The sequence below is a fragment of the Schistocerca gregaria genome, chromosome 3 (genome assembly GCF_023897955.1).
Source record: "Schistocerca gregaria isolate iqSchGreg1 chromosome 3, iqSchGreg1.2, whole genome shotgun sequence".
Taxonomy (NCBI): domain Eukaryota; kingdom Metazoa; phylum Arthropoda; class Insecta; order Orthoptera; family Acrididae; genus Schistocerca; species Schistocerca gregaria.
Window position 1 is genome coordinate 501,750,628 of NC_064922.1, and position 14,227 is coordinate 501,764,854.

The 14,227-nt window shown below is 42.6% G+C and overlaps 1 protein-coding gene across 2 annotated transcripts in view; it reads right to left on the reverse strand.

Annotated features, from left to right (window-relative positions):
- Window positions 1-13,990, reverse strand: part of LOC126355175 (knirps-related protein-like) — a 169,753-nt gene extending 155,763 nt beyond the window's left edge. The window contains exon 1 of one of the 2 annotated variants that reach the window (XM_050005387.1): window positions 12,844-13,990. Coding sequence is in view for 1 of the 2 variants with exons in the window: in XM_050005386.1 (XP_049861343.1) it covers window positions 13,449-13,454 (6 nt within the window). In the remaining variant the exon portion in view is untranslated. The remainder of the gene's footprint in view (window positions 1-12,843) is intronic. The other variant, XM_050005386.1, reaches the window with a different exon arrangement.
- Window positions 13,991-14,227: the final 237 nt, after the last annotated feature.

Below are 14,227 nucleotides of genomic sequence, written 5' to 3' on the forward strand. Positions count from 1 at the left end.
TCCAAACTGATCATCGTCTAAGAGACCCTCAGTTTTCTTTTCCGCTCTTCTGTATATCATACGAGAAGAGAAAAAATCCGTGTATCTATTCTCTGCAGACTATTATACAGTGCACGGGAGAAATACCACATAGCTGCAATTATAAGAACTTCTTCTCGCTGCATTCTCGTATGAAGCTTTGGAAGAATGACTGCTTAAACGCCTCTGGGAATGCTGAAATTAGTACAATCTGGTCTTCCCGATCCCGAGAGGGTCGACACTTAGGAGACTGTTGTGTTCCTAGCTTTGTCGCTTAAAACTTGTTCTTCAAAGTTTCTTGGTAGACTTTCAAGAGATAATTTGTGTCTGTCTTCAAGGATCGGCGATATCAGGTTTTTCAGCACATCCTTAACACCGTCCCATTGGTCAAACAAACCTGTCATCATTCGTGCTGCCCTTCTTTGTATAAATGAATTATCCCATATTGATGCTGCTTGCTAAGTGTCCCGCACACTTGAACAACTTTCTAGGATGGGTCGCACGAGTATTTTTTAAGCCAACTCCTTCGCACACAGCTTTTTCACAATATCCTACCAACAAACCGAAGTCTGCCACCGCTTTACCTACGACTGAGCCTCCGTAATCGTTCTATTTCATGTCCCTAGGAACTGTTGCACCCCTGTATTTGTATGAACTGACTATTTCTATTCGTGATTCATTAATACGTTATTGTAGTGACAAGATACTAGGTTTTCAAGTTCTGTAATGTTCACAATTTTAAATCTCTGAAAACTTACAGCAAGTTCGGAGTCATTGAACCTCTTTAAGCTATTACCAGGTTCTGAATGAAAACAAGTGCAGTTTTTCTCAGACCCCACGCTCATATTAATGCTCTTCCTCTGATATGTGAACTTCTTCTCCATATTCGATTGCCTCTATACCGTTGACAAAGTTTCTATTACACTCTTTCTCTTCATTTAATTACTTTTATAGTGTTCCCATATATTTCTGTTACATGCCATTGCTCACGTTCGACAAGAACATAATGAGGAAATACCTTATCACCATGTTAATAAGATTGGGTTTTCTTGAATTCCACGCTCATAACTATACACATTCTCCCAATATTAGCATTATCGTAATATAATATTGCCCTACTCAATGAGGATGTCTGGGTAGATGTAATTGGACCTGCAACCCCTATTAAATCTATAAATGAATCTATAAATCTATAAATGAAATAAAACGAAGAAAACGAAGAGATGTTTATAAAAGGTGTATCATAATACACGCGTATACGCGTACAGTTGAATCTACGCGATACTAGAAGCAAAAACGTCTGAGTGTAAGATTTTTATTGTAAAGACCTCAATTTCTTCTAAATAGGTTCTACAGTTTTAAGGACCTGTATTTACTTTCACATTTGATGAATAACAGATTTAAATATTATTCCTTTTTTTCGTATTTTATGCTTTTAAGATAGAAGCTTCACAAGCTGCGACACCGCCGCGAAAAACCCAATGACCCGTGTATATAATAAGTTTCGTTTAATTTACGTCTATGTTCACACTCTTTTTTGTTTAACAGATTACCGGTTTCGGTCTTTAATGACCATCATCAGATGAATCAGATCTGATAATGGTCATTAAAGACCGAAACCGGTAATCTGTTAAACAAACAAATAGTGTGACCATAGACGTAAATTAAAGGAAACTTATTTAAGACAGAAGATTGTCTTGTAGACGACGTGAGCGTTAGCGAAAAGAGTGGGAGAGAGAAAGTAGAGTTGGTTATGCATGTAATTCCGTGACACTTCCTGATCCGGTTTAATTGGCAACGCATGAATACTTGTTCATCAAATGCCGCCCATAGGTATGAATCATATGCATTTTAACAGCACTTCACTAAGCTCACAAGCAGACATAGTGAAAATAATTGCATTCGTTTCAAGTCTTAATTTAAGCTTACCTGTTCTCTATTGTAACATCTGAAGATGCGCTTCGAAACTGGTTATGATTCTGCCATATTAAAGGGGTTGTGTTAAAAATAAAAAATAATACTTTACAATAAATCAGTGACCGTCTCCGCTAACTAAATGTCTTATTCTCCAAAGTCTCATATACATGGGTTCAAACACGCATGAGCTATGCACTTCTTCATCTTCGATACCGTGGAACAAACCTCTTCTACTGCAAGCTCTTTGCTTTCCATGTTTTGGGAGGGACCAGTATGTATCAAATAAAAAACTACTGTCTAGCAAACATGCGCTGTAAAATGCATAACGTAAGAGCTATGAGCACTTCTTCAATGGAAGATATATGTTTCACAGTAGTGAAGATGAAGAAGTGTCCATAGCTCTTAAAGTATGCGGTTTAGTCCCCATATCTATTGAGAGTTTTTTCTTCTAGTATCGTGTATTTTCAGCTATATGCGATTACGCTTTCAATTATGATGCATCCCGTAGATTAGCTTCCCTTAGTTTCCCGATGGTATCGACGATATTAGACACGGAGCACTAGCTCATGGAATAGAGACCGAAATTTTCCGAGCCCTATTCAAAGGAGCAATTCCAAGAGTGGCCTTACACGATTTATGTAAACCACGATAAATTATCAGATGTAAAGGTAATTGCGGGCATACAACAAGGAATTGATACTAGACAGTTACTACTCATAATACATGTAACTGAGTTAGCGCGTAATGTCATAACGCAAGCGAGGTGTTCGCAGATGACGCTGTTCTGCTGCGTGTTTCAGAATACCTGGTATCTCTTGTGAAAACATGAGCTAGAAAATGCTTTGATCTAGATCGATGTTTATGAAATAATAATATGACAACGACATGGAGCCGCGAGTTACCTGTTCGTGTAGCGTAACGCGTAGCGCACTGCCGTTCGAGACAGGAAGGCGAACCAGACCCGGTTCCAATCCAAGTGGCGCATTAACGACCGTGTGCTGGTACGCCGCCAGCGTCAACCTTTAGGTGGTTTCCCACGCTCGTTTACACGAATTCTGGGTAGGTCCCCACATTCCACCCCAGAAAATACTATACACAAAGAATTAAAATGTGATTACATACAGAACTCGATTTACGCAGTTCTTAAACATGTAGCACGCATGACTTCTCTCGCTTATGTTACTGTGATATCAGGATATATATCCGTCTACACAGATAAATAATAAAATAAAATTTGCCAAATCCTGCAATAATGGGCACTGTACCACACGCGATAAACGACAGAGAAAAGAGAGAGTGCTACAGATAAGTGGGTTGCTGCCTGCCGTACTTTGTTGGCTGTCGGCAATTTCTAAATCCTGCATCTCGCTCAAGAGTTTTATTTTCTAATGGAGGAGCGTTGTAGTAAATCACCTAGGAGGACTGTATTTCTCTGATTTGAGGAAAATCCCCAGTATGTGCAAGAGTCAGTTACGTATATGTCATCACGATTCGTACCCGGACCTCTCCACGCTAATTGAGTCATTAGGAGAACAGCCAAGTCCCACGTGGCCCTGCGTCGGTACAGGCCTACTGCAGGAGGGCGCAAAAGCTTTGAAGAAACCTTTCGAAGCGTAATTCCTCAGACGTCCCACACGGTGGCATTCGTATAGGTCTACTGGATATATAGTTTTCGTATGTAAGTACTCCAATAACGGCGTATACTATGACGCAGAGGTTCGGAAACTTCTCGGCTACACTGTCTGTAAAGATGTAATAACGACAGAATATTATAGCGGAATGCACGAAGACTTGCTGCAAATAGACTATTAATGCAGGGATTGGCAGATGACTCGCCACCCAAAGAAATCTAACGTTTTTTACATAAAGCGTCAGAAATGCCCTTTATTGTATGACTAGACATTTCCGATCAACGACGCAGTCAAATCCATTAAATATCTAGGAGACTGAGTACCACGACCTTTAGCAGAAACGATTGACAACGGTAATAGGAAAGATGCAAAAATGAATACCCCATTTCGTCAGAGATTCATTTATTAAGGTGCACCCTCCGCCACTCACCATAATGTGGTTTGCGGAAATGTAAATGCAGATCTGTATGGTTAGACGACGATCTGGACCCCACTCTTTTTGAGTTCACTACACCACTTAGTATAATGAGATCATTCGTTTACGTGGTTTAATTGAAGAACACCAACGTAAAGGGTAGACCTGGAATCTTCAGATGCAGAAAATGTGACTAAAAGGCGCAAACAGTACGGTCACAGGTAATAGCGATAAGGCAGTACCGATTACTAAAGCAGATATTTTAGATATAATCTGAACTCATCATCAGCAACAGCAGTGACCGTTCGACAGGCATGTGATAAAAGTCTCCACTATAAAAACTTTGAAGCTTGAGTGCGTTGCGTCTTCGATGTACGTACCGAAGGTCATTTTTGGAAAGTAAATATGAACAAAAACTGCTTGTATTAATTTTCGTTTATTCATTGGAACTTTTCTTTTGAGCCCGCCATCATCTGCGGCTAAAGCATGCACCATTCGTCCAAAGAGTTCAGGAACTGAATTTATTCCTGGAGTATAAACGACATCAACGCAGTAACAATGGTTTCAGTTTGAATTAACAACTGTAAACCGGAAATGAGCGTTCAATCAGCCCTTTCTGGGCAGGCAGGGTAAATTAGTGGGCGTGCTTCCGTAGTGTGTCGACGTGGTTTTGTCACAAACTGCAATGGAACAGCATCTCCAACTCAGGTATGAAGAAGAGAAAAGTGTGCGCAAAGTTTGTCTCGCACATCTTGACTTGCCAACGAAGACAATGAAGGGTTGATGTCAGTGACAACTTAATTGAAATGCGAAACGCGGACAGTTCCTTGCAGGAAAAAATCATTATGATGGGTGACGAGACGTGCTGTTATCAGTCCAAAAGTACGACAAAATGCGGAACGGGTCTCTGACAGCTTGCCATGACCGAAGACGAGGCGAATTTGACGCGCGAGTTGAACAACGGCCCAAAGAAGGGCTTTTTTGACAGTTTCACATTGTTGTATGAATGTTCTGTGTGTTGTACTTAAACGGGTGGCGGGGGGGGGGGGGGGGGGGTGACTGTATAGAAAGAATACCCGAAGCATTAAAACCAACATCTTAATTTTTTTTTTTTTTTTTTTTTTTTTTTAGTCTAGCCTCGGAACTTTCGAGACTGAATGGGAATATAGTAAGTGGTAGATAAAAATGTATCACCTACATAGACTCAAACTCCTTGGTTAAAAAAAGTTGAAAAAATTTGTAATTTGGGTACTGTGCAACTCTGATGTACTCTGACGACAAAAGTTTCTCGTAATTATTTTCTTTCATTTAGTCAAACTTTTTTGCGACCCACTTTCAGGTGGTGTTCGTGCTTTTAGACTTTTCACGCACTACTGCCTCCAGCCAGACGAGTTCATGCTGCTCCATCTACTCACCTTCCATTATATCGTATCCTCGGTATTTTCTTATTTCTTACAGTGTAGCTAACATCTTCCTCTGTCCAGCTACCACTCACTCATCTGCCATGCTACACATAATCATATTTTCCGTGATTATGATTCAGAGAATAAAAGGAAGCGGACAAAGGCGCTACCAAAATCTGTAGCTCTGATTACAACCAGGAAATGTTAGTAGCTGACCTATCAAATAAGCTTGAAGTGCTTTCTGATATCTGAGCTATATTCAGTGTCTGGAAGAATTGCGTGTACAAGCAAAGACTAAAAAGATCAAACAATAAACAAATTCAGGAAAATATTGCAAAATATAAAGACATACGTGCTGCTTTAACTGATTTATAGATGAATTTGGATTGATGGACGTATCGGGAGCCAATAGACTCGGTATAATAAAAAGAAATGGATGTTATCACCAGCAATGTAATGTCGATGAAGATCGTATTTTACTGTCATCTGTATGTAAGTGAGTGATGTCATTCTTCGACGCATGTATGTGGGAGAGTAACAGCACATCATAAATCCTTCATTGTCAAATGGTCGTAGGAGCCAACGAGAATGTGGAAGAGCAGTGCGACGGCATGATTGCTCCAGGATGGATTAACTCAGCCATTACTGAAATACCATATTTAAAGGACGAAATTATCATGTACAGGCATATTGTACTATCTGGCACTCCACATAAACATTCCAGGTATCCCATGGCGAATGCAAAACCATTATATTTGTTATTTTTTTTTTTATAATTATTAGAAAAATCACAATGCGTAATTTACATTGAAATTAAGAATTCAGAAGCAATTAAAAATTTGGCTGAATAAAACACTAGGACTTTGCTGATAAGTAATATTATACCCAAATACGAGTATAAATTCGGACTTTTCGAGAAAAGTTTCTAATTACAGCGTTGGCGACGAGGTAGGAAAAAAGGGCTGAATTTATTGTATTTGTATCTGTAGTCTTCGATAGGATTGGAGTTATATATATGAATACAGAGGAAAAAATCTACAGAATAATTTCATACGAACCTGTCATTTACACTTAGAACACATCTAACTGCCACAAGCAATTGTTCATTTTATATTTTAAAGTCCGCAGCTCGTGGCCCCGTGGTAGCGTTCTCGCTTCCCGAGCACGGGGTTCCGGGATCGATTCCCGGCAGGGTCAGGGATTTTCACCTACCCCGTGATGACTGAGTGTTGTTGTGTTGTCTTCATCATCAGCCTTCATCCCCATTACTGTCGGAGGAAGGCAACGGCAAACTACCTACATTAGGACCTTGCCTAGTACAGCGGCGCGGGTCTCCGGCATCCTTCCCCTACGCTCTGTCAAGAAGCATGGGAGTTCATTCCCATTTCCATTAATTTAAACTTACTTATAGCATATAGATTTTCTGTGACACTAGTCATTTCCTCATTTATGTAATACCAGCAATTTACATGAATAACAAATGAGTGCAAGTAGTATTTTGATAATTGGTCATGTATGTATAGGTAGGGTGTCTCAATTTTGTCATCTTAGTTCACTAACCTTTCATTCAATGAAACTAACGTTGATTTCTACTACTGTTTTAAAAAATACAATAAATCAGTTCCTGTGTATAACCTGCCGTTAGCGCGAATTCTTAAAAGTGCAGAAAACCGTTCTTGAACTATCCTCTCGTCAATGAATAACAGAGACGGGGAAGAGACTTGGTGCTTGGTTTCTTACATGCGACTGCTAGTTTATTCGCCCGTTGCTATCACCTGTTATAACCATGAACATCATCGTTTGTCGAGCAGTTTCCGCTGCAGTGGATTTCATGATTATCTGCCCTGGGGCCGATTTGAGATATTCTTATAATTTACGACGTGTGTGCCTTGTAGCACGCAAAGGTAGTTAACTTCACGCATTATTTCTGTCAGATATATTCTGTGCAGTAGCTGTACTATTCTTCGAAGCGTTTCAGATAGTAGCGTACACTTTATTCTAATAGTCCTGCAAAGGAACGAACGAAAAACACTAAACAGGAGTTAAGTCATCGTGAACGTTAATGCTTCTGCATCTAGTGAAATGGCATGAGAAACACAGCTTTGAGGAGTCACTTATTGTAATTAACAAGCAGTCACGTCACTGGAAGATGATTTAACTATTACGGAGAGGAATTCAAAGGAACTTCCAAATGAGCAATTCTGGAATAATGTGACATTACATGACTGTAATAGTGAGAATTAACAGCGTCGCTCTTAAAACTACAGTATTGTCTTGAGTTTCGTGTACTATCTGAGTGTCTGGATTGTAGTTTTGTGCCTCTCATGGCATAATTTAAGTCGTAAAGGTTGCTACACTTCCCAAAATAATCTTGAGTAAGTCACAGATATGGTAGAATGGAGGTTCCGGCAACTTATCGATTGTCACTCTTCAGAGGAAACTGTAAATCGCGACGATGTGAAAGAGGAAACCTGAAACAGACTTTGTTGGTTACGTAGAGATACAGGATGTGTAGTAGATATTTATTTTCTCCGTAATAGTTTTTTTAAATTTTTTTCGCTACCGGACTGTCCGTGTTTGGTCGTTCTAAGTGGTTGTCTGCAGAGAGCGCACGCTCGCACTGCCTTGCTGACCTTTCCTTTTCCTGGCAGACGGGTTGGGCTCCATCCGTTGTGTTTTTTAGATTGCGGCTAACGGATGTCACTCGGGGGCGGTTCCGGACACCCAGTGGCTCCCTTCCTCCGGCTACCGCTACGCACTCAGCGGCTTCACGCTCCACTGTAGAACGAGTACGGACACACCGTGGCAAGTGCCCTTACCTGCATCTGTACTTACAATAGTACGTCATAAAAAAGTTTTACAGTTATTTACGACGTTATACACTGCGCACTCTAACAATCGCGCTGTAATCATGGTAGTCACTGACGACGGCGGGAATCAAAAAATAATCAAATTACTCGTCGTTTAAGTTCATTATAAATAGTTGTACAGCTTCATTGTTATTTGCGAGACATCGCTAGGCGTTCGGTTATGATTGGATGTACTTCTTTACAACTTCGAAGATGTTTGCAGCTGTTAACATTATGGATCAGCCAGTGTGTGGCTGGTAGATTGCAATTCTGAAAATGCGAGAACATGCGCGTGGAAAAAAGAAATGAACGCACGGTGCTGTTATCAAACTCGAGTTGACTGTACCTCTGACTTCTTCTGCAGTCAAATAATGATGGAAACGACACAGACAAGGTCAGTCTCACATTCTCAAGTAATTTAAACTATAAAACAAACACAGCTCGTCCTCAGCGTCAACGTAAGGCTACATAGATACACCAAATAAAAATAGAAAAAGGTATGCTGAACAAATATTGTGAAGTAATTCTACTGTGGTGTCTGTTCAGATAGCTGAATCAAAGGTAAAGAACTCTGAAGATATTAAACGTGAACATGGCAGTTAATTATGAAAAGTATTGTTTTCTTAGACAAACATAGAGTAACGTCAGATTAATATGCCGTGTGGTAGCGTTCTCGCTTCCCACGCCCGGGTTCCCGGATTCGATTCCCGGCGGGGTCAGGGATTTTCTCTGCCTCGTGATGGCTGGGTGTTGTGTGCTGTCCTTAGGTTAGTTAGGTTTACGTAGTTCTAAGTTCTAGGGGACTGATGACCATAGATGTTGAGTCCCATAGTGCTCAAAGCCATTTGAATCATTTTTTTTAGATTAATATGAGCCAAAATACGTTTTTGCTATTTCCCTTCAGCTTATCTGAGATACTTCTATGAAACTTTGATCTTTTGATACACACTATATCCATCTTTAAGATCTTCACGTAGCACAGCTCGATTGTTTCTAAAATATATGAAAGTAATGTAAAACTAAATTATTTTAAGTAACTTAAAACGAATAAAGTAATATGAACCGGGTAAAACCTATTAACGTTATTAGTAACATTAATTAGCAGGATTCAGATGTTGTCATCTGTTGTCAGAACAGCGAGAAAAAGGTCTAAATAAAAATTAACCGTTGTCACGTGTATTGCTAAGCTGTCTCAGTGTTCGTTTCGACAGTCAACTCTGGTTTCTTATCGCGGTAATTTTAGGACGTTAAGATGCATCATTAATTTCATTACGAAAAATTTCCAGCATGCTTCACACGTTTAGTCAATTAACTGTAGAGTTTTATGACGATAATTCCAGAACCCTCGGCAGTATCGTTAATTTAATTACGAAAAGTTTCCGTTGTGCTCCACAACAATAGGTGCAAACAAATATTGATATCTGAATCAATTTGTCAAAAAGTGAAACAATCGTACTACGCTTTGGGATATGTCATGGTTTGTGACGTGATAATACAATAATTCTGAGGATATGATGGACAATATCTAAACGAATAGTATCTATTTTGCGTAGGAGAAGTCGAAGTTGCGATAACTAGTAGCCTTCGTGTTTTTCGCACGTTTCAGAAAGAAAGAAATACTGTTTGCAAGATGGAACGCATATTTTGAAATTCTGAAAGTAAGATGTGCAGCAAATTGTGCGGACACTCTAAAGCCCTTCACAGGATGTGGAATACACGAAGCAGTCATTGTACCACAAGATTAGAATGTTTGTCAGAGCTGATGTATGGCACGCACTATCGTGAACTGATTCATCAAAGCAAACGCAATGATTTTAATTCTATGAAACACGAATATATGTAATGCAAAAACTACACGATGTCAAATATTAAACAGAAATTTCAAATATTTCCAGAGATAAGTATTACGTTTCAGCAGCGATGGAATCGTAGTCATCGAATACATGTAGAACATTAACGAGTAGCAGGCAGAGGTAGAAGCAGCAGGGTTCAACGTGCCGTCGACGATGGTATCATTACGTACGGAGCACAGGCTCGGAATGGGAAGGACAGGTAAGAAAGCTGGCCACATGTTTCCATAAGAACCGTCCAGGCACTTACCTTAAGCGACTTTAGGGGGAACTACGGAGGATCTAAACCTAGACGAACTGAAGAGGATCTGACCCACGTTCATAGCGAACGGGAGTTCCGTATCTGAATCAATGAACTGCAGTAAAAATCCTCGCTAAGGTGTAAGTGACAAAAAACGATAATGAACGGTGATATGAAATGGTATTATCAATTGCTTCTATAATGGAAGAAGCAAGTGACAAGCAACAACCGAAAGTCAGCTGCTACCTGCGGAACAACCTACCTGCACAGTTTGTCCCGCAGTACGAGTCACATGTTTCGTGTCATTAAATGAAAATGTGTATAGAGAATTTCGCTGACGGTTACGGTTCAGCCTTGGCGAGTGCAAAACAGAGTGAGTCAGATCACGAAACATGGTAGGCGACTAGAGAAATACATCGATAACTACGTGGAAGTCCATTTACAAAATGGCAAAGATGGCCATCGACTGGGTAACTTTTTTATGACACTCTGTAACAGTTGCAGATATGATCTAGAAGATGAGGAGTAATTAATTCTAATTACATTATGCACGAAGACGCAATGTAAAATCATTTTCTATTTGCACAGGAAAAGAAGATAGAAAAATAGAGAACAGTATCATGAGATAGCTGTCATATAAAACATAGTGGTTTTCGCAGTCCAAAAGAGACTACGGGACGAGCTCAGCAATATGTCTCTAAGCCGTCCGATGAGAAGGGATGTGTCACGGTTGTGACAGCTTCAATACAACTGCTATACCAAAAAACTTTGGGAATCGTAACCAACTCTGGCAATAACATTCGTAACGGTCCTGATGGCAAACCATGTTTACGACAGCTTTTCGCTTCAACAGGATCATTGTCATTCCCAGTTAGAGCTATCGTCATGCGTCCACCGCTAATCACACCTGCGAACAATTCCAGTTAGTTGCTCAGTGCGTCCATCGTAAGAGGGGACAGCATGTTATACACTGACTTGTGATTTAGACCAATTCCACGAGCAACGATATCAGCAACGAGTTTCAGAGACAGTACTGCATCCTCTGGTGACGTGCAATACTGTTTCGGAGATATTACGCTTCAGCTGTCGCCGCCAAATTTTATATATTTCCCGTACGAAACAAAATGTTTCGTGTTACTGTCATTGCCTATTCCAGAACAGTGAAAAATAAACCTCTAGCAATTGTGACAAATTCGAGAGTAAACGGAATTTCCTACTCTACTAATGTGTGTCGTAAGTACTATAAGATATTTATCACTTTTCTGAAGGCTGTGACAATGGCTGAAGTTAGTTTCCTTTATACAGTATGCGAAACGAGATGGGGTTTTTCGACGAAAATTGAGCAGACGAGTTCCGAAAACGAGTTCTATGATTTGTAAGTTGCCCGAGGATGGGATGAAAGCTAAGAAGCAGGTTCTGAAGATTTTTTTTTAAATGTGAGAAACAGTGAGTGACAGTCGTCTTCATTATTATTTAAAAATTCAGGCACACATGCGCCCTACATATTACAGCATTTTTATATTAAAATACTGGTAACATCATGATGTTCATAACTTGTCGCAACTGGTCGTAGAGCTCATTTCATATACAATCCGTAATGTATGATGAATGATCGCCTAAAATAAAGCTATTTCGAAACGTAGCATCCATGGACGTGCTTGATTTTATTCGGAGAGATGGTCTCTTATACAGGAAACGAGATAAGCTATTATGGAGAAAACTGCACACATCGAAAAAAAAGGGCAAAAAAAAAAAAAAAAAACGTGTGTCTCTCGTACATCAGTAGAGCATACCATGTAAGTTCAGAAACATGTTATGATGAATTATGAAAAAAGCTGAAAACGTGAAAATGGTGAACTTTTCCTTCACTATCACTTAAAACCACTGTCACGAATACGTACTACAGACAGCTGTATGTTTGTTTTCCTAAAACAATTTGCGGCGATCCCTCATGATGGTCGTAACAGGCAGCAACTGGTCACGCAACAAATTTTGTATTCAGTGTGGACTGGTGAATAAATTAATGACAAAAAATCATTCTTCACGACTTAGCGCAGGCAGAATGGTGCAACAGTGCTTGATGATACTTTATGTTATAAACAAGACAGGATGAGGTACTGCAGCGAAAAGTGACGAGAAAGGAGTGGTATTACTCCTAAACTGCTCAGGAAACACTTATGGAGACCTTTTATTTTAATTTCAAAAGGTAAACAGTGGACGTCTTCCTCATTGTCGTTTTTAATTGTACTGACGTATTCGGTTACCGCAATACGGGAAGTTTACATATCTACAAAAGTAGCGACGGTACCTGATGATGGTCATAACCGGCCGAAATTAGCTGCGGAGGAAAGTCTGTTTGCAATCAGTGCTGTCAAATAAATTATTCAAAAAAAATCACGGTTTCCGTACAGAACATCTGCGGAGGTACGCGAGGCCCAGTCGAACCGCGGGGCTCGGGCGGCGGTTTCCGGGGGCGCAGCGGCCAGGTCGTCGACCCCGGGGGCGGCGCCGACACTTACCTGGCGGCGGCGGAGGCGGCGGCGCTGTCGGTGTCGTCGGCGTTTTCGCGTCGCTGCAGCGCGCTGCGTCGCTTCGCCGCCGCTGCGTGGCAAAAGTGCGCCGGGGCCAGGACGCTAGCGCGCGCCGACGTCCGCGCCACCTGTTGCCGCGAGCCGCCACTACCGGCCGAGCGCATCTCCCAGGCCGCACCAATCAAATGTCACCCGGCGGCCGGCGCGCTCTATCATTTCCACTCCGTGCCGGCGCCTTATCGCTCTCTCACGGTCGTCCTCTCAGCGCGGCGCTCCCCCTCCCACCGACTTTATTAACCTCGCAGCGTGAAACTAACACTCTGCTTATGCCTCTTCGCTGCTTATGCCTCTCTCTCTCTCTCTCTCTCTCCCCCCTCCCTCTGCTTTTTCTTTTTACTTTCCTTCCTGTCGCTCAAAACTCGTTTTCTTCGTTTCCCTCTAATCGCGCTACACGTATTCCGTTGCGCGCACACACAGAACAATCTACTTTACCGGCCACGAGCGCGCGCACCTCCCTTTTATCCAGTTGTCAATCAAACGTTTCACTTCTGAACCCGGTCCATCACTCACGGGCCCACCTGTCATCTACGTACCGTCATTTATCCATCCAGCAGGGCGCGACGCGTGGAGGGAAAACGCGCCGGCAGCACCGGCTCCTTCCTCTTCGCCGCGAAGGTCGACGTCGGACGGCGGACGTCGGTCGCCTCGGCTAGGGTCGCGTCCCGCTGTTGCTGCTCTGGCGTCGCCGTCCGATACAGTTCCAGTTCACGTACGCACTGAGCGGGAGGACGATCCCACTTTTCGAAGCGGTGCCCGTGCCGCTCGGGGTAGGGTCGGGTCAAGTCGCGGCCGCGGGGAGGGGTGAAGGGGGATGCAGAGGGGGGGGGATAGAGAGATAGACGCGTCGTCGACACGGGAGGAGGGAGGGAGGGAGGGAGGGAGGAGGAGACGAGGTGATCGCGGCGGCGTAGCCACGCCTGGAAATCGGCGTCGAAGGCAGAAGCGGAGTGCGCGCCGCGGTGTGCTATGGCTGTTGGGCTAGGCCCGCCGGGAAACGAGGTCAGCGAGGCGCGCGGCGCGCCGGCCAACCACAGGCCGGCGGCTCCCTCCACGCAGCGCGCCGCGCCGCCGACTGAGCGGCCGACGGTGGGGCTTCGCGGCAGCCGCCGGCGGGCAGCGGGACTCGGCGGCCGGCAGCGGCGCGGCGCTGCGGACTAGTGCGCTGGCACAGCTGCTGCCGTGCCGTGGGCTGATGTACCGCTCGCCCTCGGCGCAGCGCTTGTTCACATAAAAATCACACGCAGAGGCTCTGTGTGTCTTATTACTCTCCCCGAAATTCGACATCACGGACTGGTCCTTTAGTCCGTTCTGT